We start from the raw sequence: 17,097 nt of genomic DNA on the forward strand, positions 1-17,097 counted from the left end.
ACAGAAGGAGAGAGGGAACAGGGGAGACAGAGAGAGAGAGAGAGAGAGAGAGAAATGGTCTACTTAAGATCAGATTTGACAACTGGCCAGAAACTAACAAGTGTGTCCTAAACACAGTAATTTTTCCCATTGCTCTGGCTGGCTTTCATTTACCTCTCAGGAGCCACAAAAACCCATGTAGTCATTCAACAAACGTTAACTGGGCTCAGCTTGGTTCTTGTCCTAGTGCTGGATGCTGGGCAATGAGAAGGCTGGTGGTTGGTAACAAAGAAGAATCGGATTCAGTCCAAGGAAACAGAATTAGGTTAAGACATGCAGTATGGGTAGTATGGCTGAGGGAGGGGCTGGAGGGACCACCAGGGCTGAGCCTCCCCCACCCCCATGGCATGTAGAAAGGAATCCGACACTGATAGGGAAAGAAAAGGCACCATACACTACTTGTCTGGGGTCAAGTGTCTAGTGAGCCAGTGGTTCAGAAGTTCAGAGGAGAGAGAAGGGCCATTTGGCTGCATGGTCAGGGAGGCTTCACAGAGTGGGGTGAGGTCAGAGCTTGGTCTAAAAAGTGGGCAGAGAGGGAGGGCAGAGGGTACTCTAACAGAGCCAGGTGAGCAGGGCATGTGCTGCAGATGATAGGATAGTTTTGACAGGTGGGCATGTTTGCATGAACGTGGTGGTAGTGGTGAGGAAATATGAATAAGGGGTCATTGTAGCCAAGCGAGTGGGAGATCAGGTTGGAAAGGATGGTGAGGAGGGCATGGAAGAGCCTTGAAATCTCACAGTAAGGAGCCGAGGTTGAAACAGTTGGGCCCTGGGCACGCTGTGAGTAGGGAAAAAGGAAGACAGAGCAGGCCCTGAACGTGAGAACTCCCCTCCTCTTCTGGGGATCCCCTCTTATTCTGAAATACCCTTTGACCAGTGAGACTGATGAGATCTTGAGAAACTCCTCCTAGATATCTCTCTCTCTCTCTCTGACTCCTGCTCTCAGCATTCTTGGGCTATGTGAGCAGAGTCTCATTATTTAATGTTCTCAGACCACAGTGCACTTCTTGTGAGGCTGTAGCTTGTGCTTAACCTCAGCGGCCCACTTTTTGGATGATGTGAATACATGGCACACAATGTAAACTCTTTTAGAGATATATTGCGCCTCTTAGCCTTGTTTCTCTACATTTCCTGAGTCAAGTTTATAAAAAGTTACTTTGCTTCTGTTGTGTGTAGATCCCAATTTCACAAATCTTTCTCATGAATGACTTTTATCATTTATTTTCACTTTTCTGACAATGACTAAAATAACTAGTATTGTAGGCCCTTGCACAATATTGCTTCTCCATGGAGAATATAAGCTTTGTGAGCACTCAGTTGGCTGATGGGTCACTGAAGGGCCCCCATTATCTTGACCTGGGGTAGAAATAAATATCTGCAGCTAGGGGCAGGCTTGGTTCAGAACCACTACATGTATGTTACATCCCAGACACAGGTTCACAGCTAGGACCTACAGGTGTGGAAGATCCAACCCAACCTTCACGCACAGGCATGGGTGTGGGCACAACTGGTCAGGATTGAAGGACCACCACATGGGTTCAGAGGCCCCCCACCCCCAGCCCCAGAACAAAAGCCTCTGTCCAGTAAACCCCTGCAAAGAGGTTTGGTCTAAACACCAAGGACAGTGTAAGTAGGGTTGCCTCTGAGGATGCTATTGTAATTGTCTGTGGGAAAGACTGGTAAGGAAAGAACTATTCTGATACCAGAGTGAAGAAAACTCAGTTAATTCCACTGTTTCACAGAGGCTGGGCTTCCAGCACTTCCTTAGTATCTCATTTTGATCCTATATTTTGTAGTTATGATCTGATTTCAAATCTTTCATCTTTCTTCCATTGTGAGTCAGAGAGAGGAACATCTCGCTGGCCGTGTTGTGATGATGAAAGGACATTTATGTGGCTAGCCTAGAGTCTGAAACCTCGAAGCCACTTGGGAGGCGTGGCTATTATTGTTGAGAGAAGTAAATGAGAGGACATTTACAAAGTGCTCAGTACAGCAGTACAGTGGCCAGCACTTAACGCATGCGGGGAGCAAATGTGACACATTGCCTGGTATGAGTGAAGAAACAGAACCAAGAATGGGAAAGGAACCTTCCCAAGGTCATAGGCTTCCCCCATTCCTTGAAGAGGACATCCAAATGCTGCTGAGAAACTCTCCCCCCCCCCCCGACATTCTTCCCAATGTCAGCAGTTGGGTGCTAGGAACTGAAGGGCTCTCAGTTTTGGTCTCTCCTACCAGTGGAAACCAGTGAGGAATAGGCCATCTGACACCGAACTGAGACACTGATGGCAATGCCAACAAGGCCACCCCTGGTTTGCAGGCAGCATCTGCTTCCCCACCACCTTCTGCACGAGTGCTGTGGCCACGCATGGCGCTGGGCTCTATGTCTGGATGCTCCTATGTCTTTGGGGACTTACTCTTTCTCTCCACCCTTGGCAACCATGGCATCTGTAGCTGGGGAGTTTGTAGTTTTGTCTTCACATCCTGGCAAGACCAGAGCCTGTGGACAGGGGACCCCCCCCCCGCCAGGCTTCCGCTTGGTCTAGCTCTGCTAGGTGGGCCCCGATGGGTAGCTGGATAGAGGAGCCAGAGAGGAACACATTCACAGTTCAGCACTGTTGCCTCCTTTGGAGCTTTCTATCTCTTTGAGGATAGGAACCATGCTTTACTTCTTCACTACAATGCCCAGCTCAGGGTGGAGAAACCAGCAGGTGTCTGCAGAGAACCTGCCTGCCTGCTGTGACCATGGAAGAAGGTGCAGGCCCGTTGAGGAGTTTGTTGAGAGAAGACATGAAAACCATTTTGTAAACATACTGTAGAAGGAGCAAAATTCCAGGACCCAGTTGAGTAAAGCAAAGGGAAGCACCTAAGGACAGGCTACGTTACTTGGATGAAAGCGCTTGCCTGAGAGGAGGGGTGTCTAAAAGATAAGAGAATTAATTCACTGCCCCATGCCCACCATTGTTGTCATCTGAGTGTGTTCCTGGGACTGGAGGAAGCCACAGTCAGGGCTTGAAATGGGACAGGGCTAGTGTGGTCCCTACCGGAAAGGCAGCCTTAGCAAGAAAATGTTCCCAGCCCTCACTAATGGGGTGAGCAGGAGTTCCAAGGCCGCCTGGAAGAGCTAATCCTGCAGGTAGGACAGAGGGGTCAACACACCAGGTTATTTGCTTTGGGGTACACATCTGGTCAACTCCAGTAACGAGAGCTAACATTTGTTATTGACATTAATTTCCACAGTCCTGAAATGAAAGATGGTATTAGCATGAAGTCACAACATACATGTGTGCACACACGCGTGAGCGTGCATGCGCATGCACGCACACACACAGTGCTTAGTTCCTCTTTTGCAGCACACTGGTGATCATCAGGTATTTGTTAATTAACTTATTGAAAACTTCCTGTGACCATTTAAAAACTGTGTGCAGTGTTCAAAATGCGCTTTTTATGTTAAGAAGGAAAAAAGGCACAGCCCTTTCAAGAAGTAAAAGCAGTATCTGACAGATCTTCGGAAGACCTTGAGTTGAAAATAATCCTAGTAATTAATATACACACAGGAAAACTGAGGAGATTTGGCCGAATAAATGAGAGCACTGGTTTCCAAACTGTAGACTGAAATCCTCTGATGTCTTGTGAAATCAATTCGGTGGGTCATGACCACACTCTTGAGAAAACGAAAGAAAATATAAAGTACTAGAATGCATCGCTTATAATACTGTTACTGTGAAAGTTTGGTATGTTTGGATAAGGAAGTAAATGTATGTCTGGCAGAAGACAAGAGGCAAAGATTGGGCCCTGAGTGTGATCCCCTAAAGTAACTGCTTCTGGACTAGAAGAGAGTCCACCGAGGAGTTGGTAGACAGAAAAATCTAAAGCCTCTTTCCTACCTTGATGCTGTGATTACAAAGGAGAGGCGGTGTTCCTGGGACTGTAGGAAGCCACAGTCAGGGGGAAGAGACAGTCCCTCTTGACCTTGAGAGCTGACTTAGCTTTTCAGAGTCAACAGCAGCAAAAGGAGGCTGCAGCAGGCTGATCAGGACTCTGGAATGAGGCCTGAAGCTTTTTCCCTTGGATGTGAGAGAGGGCGAAGAAGAAAGACGAGGTTTAGCTAAAGACAGAAAGAGTTAAAGTCTAAAGAGAAAGTGCACTTAATGTGTATCCAGGTGTTTATTAAGATTTTTTTTTTTTTTGGTATTGGGTTATATCTACCTAGACACAAAACAAGTAGAGTAAGTACATGTTTTGCTTATTTAAAAAATTCTATTTTTCTAGAAAAGGCAATATTGAAAGGAATGTCTGCTAAGCAGGAATTAGGTTATTTTGAGGGGGGCTGCAGAGAGAGGAGGAGCTGCTGCGGGAGACAGCATTCCGGGCAAGAGAAGTATGTAGGGGAGCCTGGCAGGCACAGAGAGCACGTGTGCTTAGGGACCCTCTGGGGAGTTCAGCTTGGCTGGAGCTTGCATGGGGCAGCAGGAGAGGCGTCTGGAGACAGGGCAGCGGCTGGTCATGAAGGGGAAGGGCACTGTATGCAGCGAGATGGGGCAGACCCTGAGAAGGACAGGGTTGTGGGGGAGGGGTTTAGCTTTTGGACGTGTGGAAGTGTCAGCAGGTGACTAAATAAACGGTTCTGGAGTTCAGGACAGAAAGCCAACTTGGAGATTATTTGGAGTCAGTTTATAGGTAGTGACTGAGCCCCCGGAAGCAGAGGAGATCGCTCTGTACTGATGGAAGGAGAGGGAGGAGAGAGAGGCCCAGGATAGGGTTTTGAGAGATACGTACGATTAAGGCCACCAGAGAAGGAAGACCCAGAAAAGGGATGGAGGAGAAGGAGTGAGAGGCAGAAGTAAGGCCAGGAGAGCATGGTAGACCAAGAGCCCGGCCCGAGGAGAGCCCTTGAGATGGAAGGACAGCAGTGACTTTGTGGGGTGGGGACAGCTGCTGTGGCTGGGCAGACTCTGGATGCAGAGGGACAGGGGGGAGGTCAGTCAAGAGATTCCTTGAACAATGGCCTCTATTTTCTCTCTGACAGTAAAACACAAGATGGTGGGGTAAGAGATTTGAGGAGAATGGGAGAGTCTGAAATACTACCCATGCAGAAGGAAAGAGACTGATTTCAAAATGATGGACTGAGCACACGTGCCATATTAAAAAAAAATAGCAAAAGCAGAGGGAAAAATATAAAACATAAACCATAAACTCTTAGGGGACCAGAGATCCGTGGAATCTTTAAGAGAAGAAAACCAGGCTGGAAGCCACAGCAGCGAGCAGGGGCTACGGCAGAACTGATAACGTCTAGGCTGAATGCAGAATTCATTTGTTCAGTAAATAGTAACCACATGCCTACTATGTGCCAGACGCAGTTCTAGGCGCTGGTTTCTGCTGCAAGGGATGAGCAGAAACTACAAAGAGGAGGAGAAGGTACTAGAAAAGCAGAGAAGGCCTTCCCTGGCTCACTGGAGAGGAGACGCCAGAAATTCGTAGAGGCACCAATTGGAACGATTTGTGATTCTCCTTCAGCAGCCCAGGTGTGAGAGCAGAACCGGACTGGCCTTGATTTGGAGTTCCGCTGAACAGGGACAACGGAAGGGTCACAGGGACAAGGGGAGCGATGATACTGCAAGATGGCAGCATGCCGATTATCTTAGAGCAGATTTACAAATCACATGTGTCATCTAATTAGACTGATCGGTCAGCAGCTCTCGTGGAGGAGAGAACTAACACCTGCCTCAGCAGCGAACGGAGTTTCAAAACAGACCTGGTCGAGTGGGCAGAGGGATCTATCTTGCTGGGACGCAGGTGTTGACTCAGTAGGGCTGGGTAGGGCCTGAGACCACGCATTTCTAACCAGCTCTCAGGTAGAGATGGTGCTGCTGGCTTGCAGATCACTCTGAATAGCAAGGCTTTAGAAGGTTTTGCTTTACTTTGGGGAGACAGTTAATTTGCCCACGGTACAGCTTACCTGTGAGGTACTGGCGCCAGTTGACTGTTACATTTTCAGGAATTCATCTAGCCGACTGACACCATGTTGACAGCTTGCAACTGGCCATAATGCCAGTTTTTATACTACAGAAATGTCCAAATGCTACAAAGCAGGGCTTCCCTACTTCCCTCTGGAGACTGGTTGGTAAACAATTTCCAGCACATCACCAGTGAAGCCTGTGTAATAGTGAGGCATGCTCTAGAATGGGCTTCAGTGTTGGGGGTCACGAGAACTGCTCCATTCATAACTTGATAAAGAGGCCATCAGTCGTGGCTGTGATACTACACAAAGTGCCTGCTAGAAAGCACTACAGGACCGATCATCTCGGGTGCCTTAGAGTACCTAACACAGGCAAACACTTAATGTCCCCTTATCTGTATGTCCTATAAGCCACCGAGAGAAGTAGAGCTGTGGGAAAACAGAGAGGGAAAGGCTGCTCTGGCAAAGGGTGCCTTGCTGGAAATTCGCATCCAAGTCACACCATCTTTCCCAGGCTGTTTCTGGGTGTGCTGGTTTGCCCTTCCAAGGCCCCGGGTTGCACCACTAGCCTGGCACTTCATCTGGAATTGCACCCGGTGACAAGGGATTCTCAGCAAAGGCAGAGGAAAACAAGTTAATTTCCATAATATCTGCTTTCCTTATTGACCTTTAAAAGAGAGGCAGATTTTTAAAAATTGATACATTTAATATGGTCAGAAAACCCCAAATGAATCCCTTTTGGTGACAGTTTGGGGATGAAAATGAAATCCTTCTGCTCAAAAAGGGCATCTCCTATTTTCTGACCTGTGGGTCATGCAGTTTTAATTTCCTCTCTCGTCTTTTCTTTCTTTTTTTTTTTTTTTAATTTCACAAACTTGCTTAAGGCCACAAAGACACTCCTGAATCCCTCAGCTGTCTGGCAGATGAACTGCTGCCAGTTTTGTTGAGGTTACTGTTTGTGCCAGGTTGAGGTTCTCCAACTCTGACCCAGTGCACCTTTAAATCTGTTTGCTGGATGACACTGGGGGTTCCAAGTGGTGTCTGCAGAGAGCTGCCCCAGAGCTGCTCGAGCTCCTGCGAGGGCAGCTCCTGGGGACTGAATCTGGTGAGAACAGGCCCTGGTTTATGTAGCAGGGGCTGGGCAGGGGCCCCAGAGGTGCAGGGGGAAGGTGGTGCTATGGGGGAAGTTTGGAAAAGGAAAAGCTTTGCCTCCTCCTGCCAGCTTCCAAGGAAAATGGGGTCAGAGCCCCTGTAAGTGGCAGAGCCGCGCCTCATCTCTGGGTGCGGGTAGAACAATGGCATGATGGGCTACCATCCACGAGCCGGATGGCTGGATGATGGGGTAGAGGAATGGTGTGCCCGTGTCTGCACCTGTGTGCACGTGAGGCAACAGGACATGGCTTGCTGCCACTTCCAAGATCCACACTTCCTCTCTTTCCAGGGAAGGAGAGGGTGTGGAAAGGGGCTGGCCCTCAGAGCCGCTGTCTCCTGTGGCCTGGTAAGGCACTTCTCTATCTCCAGGCAAACTCCTCCTCTCCCCTTCTTGAATCCATTCTGTCCATTTGCCCATGACTGTGCCAGTACTGTGGACGGGCATGAAGCGGGTGCTGTGGAGGTGGACACGAGAGTGTTATGTCTCTCTCCTCCACTGCAGGAACGAGAGAACTGGGATGAGAGGGAAAGGCTTAACTGCCAACTATCTAAGGGATGGGCAGGATCCACACGGCAGTGAGACCGAAGTATCATGACGTCAGGCCCTTCAATCCCTGCCAAACATGCTTGCCTCTCCTAAATCTTGCTTCCTGCCCTAAGTTGTGAGTTCCTCCTCCCTGGGATCCTTTTCCCAGGTAGGCCTGTGGAGGAGGGGGTGGGAACATTCACGGTAGGGAGTAATAGTCTTGAGAGGCCTTGGGCAAGCAGGAGTGGGGGGGCCCACCACCATGATCCGCTTGACCCAGGAGGAAGTTCCCATTGACCTCAGGAAGTGGGAAAGAGGCCTGCTGGGCAAGGTTTCTCGGTCCTAAAAGCACGCAGTAGCTGCATAGATATCTAGAATGAGGAGGTGCTTTGGCAAAAAGGAGACATGCTGTATGGAAGAACTGTGGTCTTTCCTAACCGCATGCTGTATATGTGTGTGTGCGCGCATGTGTGCATATATGCATGTACACACCAGTGTACGTGTGTGTGCACGCGTGCACACATGCACATGTATGTCTGCTTGCTGGGACAGGGCTTGCCCATCTTCTAAGGCCGTCTTCTGATTCGAGAAGCTTCCCCCAGGCTCCAGCTGCTGGCCCCTCTCATAGGCAAGAGTTCAAGGGCAGAGGTAGCCTAAGAAAAAGCAGTCTGGGGCCCCAAACCAGCCCTGCCTGCTTCATGCTTGCTCCATCCAGGCCAGCAGGCCCCACTGATACTTGCTAATCTATAAAGCCTCAAGCATGACAGAAGGTGTGCCGCCCTCACAGTCAGAGCCTCAGGGCTGTTGAGAACCCAGGGACTCCAAGGTTGTTCCTTCCCTTGGAGAAGGAGTCCTTCCGGGAGCCACATATACAATTCAGGTGTGTTTACCCAGCACCTCTGCATGCATTATCTCATGTAGGAGGGGTCACTGGGATCCAGTGCGCTCCTTTACACAGGGCTCTCCCAATACCAGAGACTTCCAAAACAATGGCAAGCAGAATGTTAACTAAAGAAACAAATGGTTACAACACGCACCCTCTCCTGCCAGAGAGGGTGCCAGTCACGACCACGTCAGGCTGGAAGGGTGATGCCACCTTTACCTGTTCCGGATCCCACAACGTCCCGGCTCGGCGACTCGGCCATGGCATCGGCGAGCCGCTCCCGCAGGCCTTCCTCCGTGTGCTCCATGGAGGACATGTGCCGTAGCCCAAAGCCCTCGGGCCAGCTCCCGCACACCTCCAGCAGGGTCACGCTCCGGTCAAAGGTACCTGGGGCACACACGGGATACCTGACGCTGAGTCTGTGTTGTTGTTCTGCCTCCCCGGCGCCAGCTCCCCTCCCGGCCCAGGGTCCCCGCGAGCTCTCCTACAGGCCGGCGGGGAGAGAACACCAGGAAACACGCGTGGAGGGCACGATGACGCAGCTCGCGCTGCTACCTGGCTCGGACAGAGTAGATTTTCAGAAAAAGAACTCCACGTCATTGGGCTAGTGGTTTCTAAAACATTTCCTCAGGGTTACAGGTTCCTCCGAAGTCTTCAAGGGACTGCTTCAGAGGCAGGCCAAGGGCAGAGAACCTCCCTGCCGAGTTCAACCAAAACACCTCTACTTTTCTTTGCTTGATACAACAGGGCTTCCCCTAATGGTTCATTTTGAAAAGGGGCTACATGGCTTAAAATTTTTAAAAAGTTTTCTTTCTTTCTTTTTTTTTTTTTTTAAAGATTATTTATTTATTCATGAGAGACACACACACACACAGAGGCAGAGACACAGGCAGAGGGAGAAGCAGGCTCCCCATGGAGAGCCTGATGTGGGACTTGATCCCAGGATCCCGGGATCATGAGCTGAGCTGAAGGCAGATGCTCGACTGCTGAGCCACCCAGATGTTCCTTAAAAAAGTTTTCAACCTACTATAACCCATAACCTGTACCAAACCTCCTCATTTTACATTTGAGGCTCAGAAAAGTAATGGCCCAAGATCCAAAAGCAAGTTTGTGACAGACCGGGTTTAGGAACTCAGATCACCTGATGATGCTTCAATCTGGAGCTCATCGTACTCTACCGCATGCGATCTCGTAGCTGCCCAAGGACAGATGGGCAAGGCGGGGCCGGGGGTGGGGTGGGTAGGGGATGCTAGCAACAGAGTTGTGTGATAGAATCTTCAGCAAAAATTCTTCCTTAACCCAAAGCTGCGCTCCAATTCCAGAAAGTACATGGTGCTCTGCCCAGTGCCAAGATGAGATTTTACATGCAAGATCACTTCAAAGTCTAAATTTAAATTATTCTACTCTATTATACAGCAAGTCTTCTGTGAAAGCTTATTTCGTCTACTCTCTCTTGGAAGGAGATTATCATCATGCTCTGTTGCTTTAAGCACATACCATTTTCCCAGTGATTAGGTAACTGAATCCTCTGCATTTATTGGGCTTGGTTCCTGCCAGCACCAAGAAGATGGGGGAAAAATGCAAATGCCAATGTTTCCTAAAGTTAAAAGTACGCACAACACACACTTTTTATCAGGCCTTGCTTCTCCTCTTTGATCAGCCGTCAGAAACTATCTTTCCTAGGCAGTCAGGACTGGGCAGCGTCAGCACACACTCTCTGCCAATGACAGGTGGTAATAGAGAGGGTGCGAGCCCCAGCCCCGGCAGGCGGCCCTGCCTCTGATAATGGCCAAAGCATCGAGGTGATAACCGTTAGTAAACACTCCGACAGCCGGTGACTCCATACATCAGCAAAGAGGGCCAGATAATCCTGAGCTCTTCTGACCAGACAAAGGCCCTTGGCTGGCCTGCTGGGATTTATATGTGTGGCAAGGGTCACCACTGGCTCCTGAATGTCATCAGCCAAGTTTGGCTTTGATTTATCTCTCGCCTAATTGCAGGGTAGATTCCTGGTGCTGGGAGGATGGGCAACATCTATAAATGTATCTCCCCAGGAAGAGGCCCCCTTAAGACTGGGGTGCTGGGAATCAGGTCATCAAGTAGGACCCAGGAATGGGGAGCTACCTGATACCACCTTCCCTCTTCATCAAGTAGGGTCAGGATGGATCTGGGGAGCCAGGCACTGGTGGTGGAGGTGGGGTGCTCTGGGTGTCGGACCGCCGAGGGCCTGAACTGGGCAGCCAGGCCTTGGCAGTGCCAAGCCCAGAACCACCACTAGACCAGCATTAGCAACAACTCAAAGGTGCCCAGTCCCTAAGGACAGACACACAGGGATGAATGACATAGCTAACTAAGCTTTTGATTCCACTACCCACTCAGTAGGTGATATTAGGCAAGTCCCTCTATGTCCTTTTTCTGTCTCTGAAGTAGAACTAATCACCCTGCCTCGAAGGAAGGAAAGATTAAGCAAGGTTCCTGCCAGGAGCCTGCATTGTCCTCTAGTGCTGCCTCCTTGTAACTGACAAGATTGAGAGCTATAGCATCACTGTGTCTCTGAAGGGTCTGCCTGGGACATGCATATCTAGTGACTTCCAGATGAGGGAATCAGGAATGAGACACGGACACTCCTCCTCCCTGTACCCTCAGGGCTGTGGTGGCAGCTTTCTTACAGACAGACACGGCTCAGAGCTTGTCTTGAGAATGGGGATGCCCTTACTTTTTGTCATTCCACAAGAGCAGTATGCCTGCCTCTACAAGGTGCTTAGCTGGTATTAGTACACGCCGTTCTTAGAGGTCAGGGCAGGTGAGCAGATAGCAGGGCCAAGAGGAAAAATAAAATCGGCCTGCAAGATGTTCTGACAAGAAGGGTTCAGGTAAAAGGGTGGGCCTGGTCTATGACAGATGGTAAAGGCCAGAGGAGCATGTATATGTTAGGGACAAAACAATAGCATACAGGAGAGGAGAGTCAGGAGGTGGTGGAGAATGGAAATAGATCTGGACTGAAATGTAGGCTCTAAATACATATTAACTGTGCGTGTCCTGGCAGTTTCTTTACCTTTCTGAGCCTCTGGTTCCACATCCATAAAAATGGAAAAACAACACAATCCTACAGGGTTGTTGTGAAATTGCATTCGATAAATGCACAATCCCCTGGCACTAAGTGCTCTGCATGTCAGAGCTGTGCTTATGTATGTGTTAATACAAAGATGGACAACTTTATTCGACTGGAGGCATCATCATACGTCTTGACAATCACCACATCCTGAGAGGTAGTGCAGGAACTACTCAATTATTATGGGAGAGGATCTGGAAGCTCAGAGAGATTGTCTCAGTGGCAGATCCGGAACACAGGCCCTCATTCTTAGCCTGGAGTTCATTCTATCAGTTTACATACTGCTTCTCTCAGTTGCATCTGCAGTGGAGAGCTGTGTTTTGTTTTGTTTTGTTTTTTTAAGATTTTATTTAATTATTTATGTGAGAGAGACAGAAAGCAGGGAGAATGGATGACAGAGGGAGAGGGAGAAGCAGGCTTCCCACTGAGCAGGGAGCCCGACCTGGGGCTCAATCCCAGGACCCTGGGATCATGACCTGAGCCATAGGCAGACGCTTAACCGGCTGAGCCACCCAGGTGCCCCGAGAGCTGTTGCTTTTTAAAATTTTAAATTCAATTAACATACAGTGTATTATTAGTTTCAGGGGTAGAGTTCAGTGATTCATCAGTTGCATCTAATGCTCAGTGCTTATCACATCATGTGCCCTCCTCAATGCCCATCACCCGGTTACCCCATCCCCCAACCCTCACCTCTCCTCCCGCATCCTTCAGTCTGATTCCTAGAGTTAAGAGTCTCTTATGATTTGTCTCCTCGGATTTCATCTTATTTTATTTTTCCCTCCCTTCCAATGGAGAACTGTTATGTGGAGAAATCACCTCTATCTTTCCTAACTTGTTCTGAAAGACTCTTGTTACCTTCAACCGATACTTTTTAAAAACTTTTCCCACTCCCAACCAGCCCAGCTTTCTTGGAGTATATGGTAATGCTGATGAGTCATCCTGTCTGTTTGAAGGTGCATAGGAGGGAAAATGCATGGATGGAAGATCTAATCTGTTCTCTGTCTGTTTTTTGTTTTTTTTTTTTTTAAAGATTATTTATTTATTTATCACGAGAGACACAGAGAGAGGCAGAGACATAGGCAGAGGAGAAGCAGGCTCCCTGTGGGAAGCCTGATGTAGACTCAATCATGGGACCTCGGGATCACGATCTGAGCCAAAGGCAGATGCTCAACCACTGAGCCGCCCAAGTGCCCTGGTCTATTTTCTCTTAACATGGGCATTGCTACAATGTTGTGGGTAGGAGGCTAGGGCTATAAGAAGTGTCCAGCAGAGGGGCACTGCATCTTCTCTACTGTCCTGAGAAGTCACAGAGAGGCTAGAATTAGTGATCCTGCATATTGTGCTAGAAGGAATCCCTGCAGTGCCCCCTTCTTTATATTTCTCTTCCATCCCTGCCAGTGTAGACGAAGATAGCCAAGGAGCTCATGGACTACCCTAGTCCTAGAGTGAGAGAGAGCTGCAGGTACATATATGTGTCACCAAGGGCAGGGGTTAACAGGCCAAGCCCTTTGAGAGTGAGGTCACCTCTGTGCTCTTAGGCAACTGCGCATCTTGTCAGCATTGTCGGCCCGGCTTTCATTCATTAGGTCAGCCCAGAGACACTCCATCAGATGAGCTGGCCCTCTGAGTCCCATTATGGGAGAAAGGGTCAGTTTTAAGGGGGAGAAGACAGTGCAGGCTGTTTGCAAAGCACAAAATACACATACTTAGCAACAAAGATCTTTTGCTGAAGCAATGCTCTGCTGTTTGCAAAGCCCCCCCATGTTTAATATTTCAGTTAACTCACACATTCATCAAATATTGATTAATGTCCACTATGATATGAGTCAAGCATGGCACTGAGGTATAGGGATACATAGTGAGAAAAAAATAAAAAAGGTTCATGGTCCTTCACAAATCTCTTGGAAGCAGCAATTGTCACCATGTTACAGACCTGTATTTTGCTGAGGCTGAGGGAGAAAGGTGGGGTAATTTAAGGGCATGGGTTTAGGTGTGATAGTTCTGCTCTGATGCCTCCCGGGAAGCCCTTCCTTTAGGGCTGCCTATCACCTTGCTATTCTCTGCACAGCATTTTCTAAGATTCGGTTTAAGTCTCACCTGCTCAGTGAAACCTTGAGTGACTACCTGAGTTATAATGAGAGCTGTTCCATAGATTCTGTTTGCATGGCAGGTTCTTAACCTTCCGGGTGAAGCTGATGAAAGCTATGACTATGAACTTGCTTGAAAAATGTATGTTTGAATACATAAAATTATGTAAGGAATTTCATAAAACATAAAGTGATTATGATTCTGTATGCCTCTGAAGCCCATCTTTGGATCCTAGGTTAATTAGATCAGTTCCATGGTGTCATTCCCATTATGCCTTATGTGATTCTCATGATCTGCTCTCCAACCTTCTTTAGAAGCTCCTTGAGGGCATGGATTTCTCCATAATCCATTAAGTCTATAATAAGTACAGAACTTTGTGCATCATGCTTACTCAAATTATGCTTGCTTATCAGCTGATTAGGACCATCTAAAAAAATGTGACAGTCACTTTGGAGTCAATACCTTTTGGGTAGGATCCCAGAGCCTAAACATCTAGGTCCAGGATTGGGACGAATGAGATGGAGGGGCAGAAAAGGGAGCTAAAATTAAATAAGAGGAAGGAGGGACGTTACAAATGAGCAGGAAACAATTTCACGATATCATTCTCCTGCTTTCTGTGCATTTATTTTAGGTTTGAGACCTTGGGAATTGAAAGAACCAAACAATTTGCCTGGGATGGCACAGAAAGCCAGTCTCATACAGGTGAGCTTCCCAAATCCTGCTTCCCAGCTCGCATCCTGTGTTACACCCTTTCCCCAGAGGAGAAATGGGTCAGGTTCTTGGGTTTCACAAACCCATTAAAGACATGCTGTGACAGCTGGTAAGCCCACAGCTCCTGGGGAGCCTAGGGGAACACGTGCTCTGTCTTTTGTATACCATTGTTGAGGAGCAATGAAGCCTGAGGGGAGAAGGGGGCCCCAAGGGAGGTGGGGTGTTCCTCTAAGCTGATAGTGTCTAATCACACCCTAGCTATTTAGGACACCCTGGCACAGCCTTCCCTGTCATCAGTTAGGTTTAGCCCAGGATTTGGACTTTGATGAGAGCCTGTTGATCAGATTTCCAGCCACCAGCAAGGCCAGGGAGCAGGAGCAAAACTCGCCGTTCAACATGAGCCCTTCTGGGTGAGAGCTCATGACAGTAATGATGTCCACAGTAACCAAGAGATGATTCCAGGCAGGATGAAAACAATCACTGGAGAGCCTCTTTGCCTGTTCCCCAAACTAGCTCACTGAACAGAGCCTGAGACTGGTACTGTGAGGGAGAGCTCCTCTCTGCATTACAGGCTGGTTCAGATAAGCACAGGCTGAGGACAACTGGGTGCAGCTTAGCTTTACCTGGCAACTGGGTGTGGCTGCAGGCATATTTCACTGTCAATATGCACTACGTGATGACTAACTGTCATCACGTAGTGCATTGGTTCACTGTGAGAAGGTGAGAGAATAGGAGGACCCTGTCTGTCCCCCTCAATCCTTTAGAGTGGTTTGCAAGGTAACCATGCTCCCACAGCCACAGACATGGTATACAGCAAAGGGGCCTAGACCTTGGCAATCTTTTATGATTCAGATTATCTAATTGTCACCAAACCACATTTATCCTATATTGATCCATTTGGCTGTAGGGTTTGGGTTTTGGGGTTAGGTCATTTTAATTTTTTAAATTATATTACATTAAATTAAATAATTAATTTTTTAAAGTAGGTTCCATGCCCAGCATGGAGCCCAATGCAAGGCCTGAACTCATGACCCTGAGATCAAGATCTGAGCTGAAATCAAGAGTCGGATGCTCAACTGACTGAGTCACCCAGGTGCCCTGGGGTTAGGGCATTTTAAGAGAATTTGCTACACCAATCGGGTACCTGGCTGGCTTAGTTGGAAGAGCATGTAACTCTTGATCGCAGGGTTGTGAGTTTGAGCCCCTTGTTGGCTTTACAGATTACTTAAATATATAAAACATTAAAAAAAAAAAAAAAGGATTTGCTACTCCAGTTCAGAAGTAAATTCAGCAAGAAAAAGGAAAGGTAGCAGCCGTAGAGAAATGCCTTTGCTAATGTTGGCAAGCCAGGAGATCTTGATGTGCCAGATGTGATGATGTTGTGCACATCTGTTCTCACAGGCCCTTGTGGCCACTGCTGGGAAGGGATTATTCATCATTCATCGTAGGTCTGTGAACAGACCTTCCTGTGTGGCCAATATATCAAGGAGTCCTAAGCTAGAGAAGCAGAGTTCAATAGTAAATGGGACACTGAGATTTCTTTACAATTTAACAGAGTAGTTGTTTTGGCCACTGCTTTCACAAGTGCAATGTATGATCACAACTCACACTTTAAAGAAGAGGATACAGATCACAACTCAAGATACGTAGGTTGTAATTGGACTTCTCCCACTAACTTTCCTGGCCACTCTGAATTTCCCCCACTTACTACATGGACAGTAAATGAGTGGCTCCCACAGAAGGTATTCATCATACTGGCCAAACTAACAGAAATGGTAAAATGATGTTTGATGTATCCAAGGGTAAAAGGTACCACATTTCATTTTCCATGAACCAGAAAACATAATTAAGCATTCATACTAGTGTCTTTTGTTGTTGTTGTTGTTTTTCTTACTTAAAGGTATATGGTAAGCAGAAGACCTGGGTTCAAATGCCATCTCCTGCTATTTTCTCACTATATGACCTTGGGAAAGTCATTTAACCTCTTTGGACCTTGGTTTGCTTACCTGTTGTAGTGGTTTGAATCACAATTCTCCTCAAATATGCCCACCTCAGAATGTGACCTTATCTGCAAATAGGGTCTTTGCAGAGAGTAAGGATCTAAGATGAGACTATCCTAGAGCTAGGGTGAGTGCTAAATCCAGTGACTGGTACCCTTACGACAGAAAGGAGGAGATCATAGAGCAGAAAGATGGCCATGTGAAGACAGAGGCGGAGACTGGACTTGTGCTGTGACAAGATGAAGAATGCCAGGAGCCACCAGAAGCTGGAAGAGGTAAGGAAGGAGTCTCCCCTAGAACCTTTGAAGGAGGGAGTGTGACCTTGCTGACACCTTAACTTTGAACTTCTGGCCTCCAGAAGTCTGAGAGAATACAAGTCTGTTGTTTTAAGTCACCAGGGCTGTGGTAATTTGGTACGGCAGCCCTAGGAAAGGAATATGCTTATAAAACAGGGAAATGTGTACCTGCCTTCCAGGTTGTTGTGAGCATCTGATCGGATGGCGCATGAAAGAGTGCCATGTGGAACTACACAGGGCCACCTTAATACAGAGGACCACCATGGGACTACATGAGCAACTCTTCAGAGGGGCACTGGGATTCTGTGGAAGGCTTAAAAAGTGAAGAAAGTAG

General features: G+C 47.9%; 1 protein-coding gene across 8 annotated transcripts in view; it reads right to left on the reverse strand.

Moving 5' to 3' along the window:
* BCAS3 (BCAS3 microtubule associated cell migration factor) overlaps positions 1 to 17,097 on the reverse strand; it is a 591,905-nt gene that overhangs the window by 14,513 nt on the left and 560,295 nt on the right. For 5 of the 8 annotated variants that reach the window (XM_038547981.1, XM_038547978.1, XM_038547979.1 and 2 more), the window contains one exon: positions 8,776 to 8,943. The exons of 1 other annotated variant lie outside the window; for it this stretch is intronic. In XM_038547981.1, the coding sequence (XP_038403909.1) occupies positions 8,776 to 8,943 (168 nt within the window). Of the gene's footprint in view, positions 1 to 7,148; positions 7,603 to 8,775; positions 8,944 to 17,097 lie in introns of those variants that run through there. 2 more of the 8 variants (XM_038547976.1, XM_038547977.1) reach the window with 2 other exon arrangements.

The sequence above is a fragment of the Canis lupus genome, chromosome 9, assembly GCF_011100685.1.
Source record: "Canis lupus familiaris isolate Mischka breed German Shepherd chromosome 9, alternate assembly UU_Cfam_GSD_1.0, whole genome shotgun sequence".
In the NCBI taxonomy this organism is placed as follows: domain Eukaryota; kingdom Metazoa; phylum Chordata; class Mammalia; order Carnivora; family Canidae; genus Canis; species Canis lupus.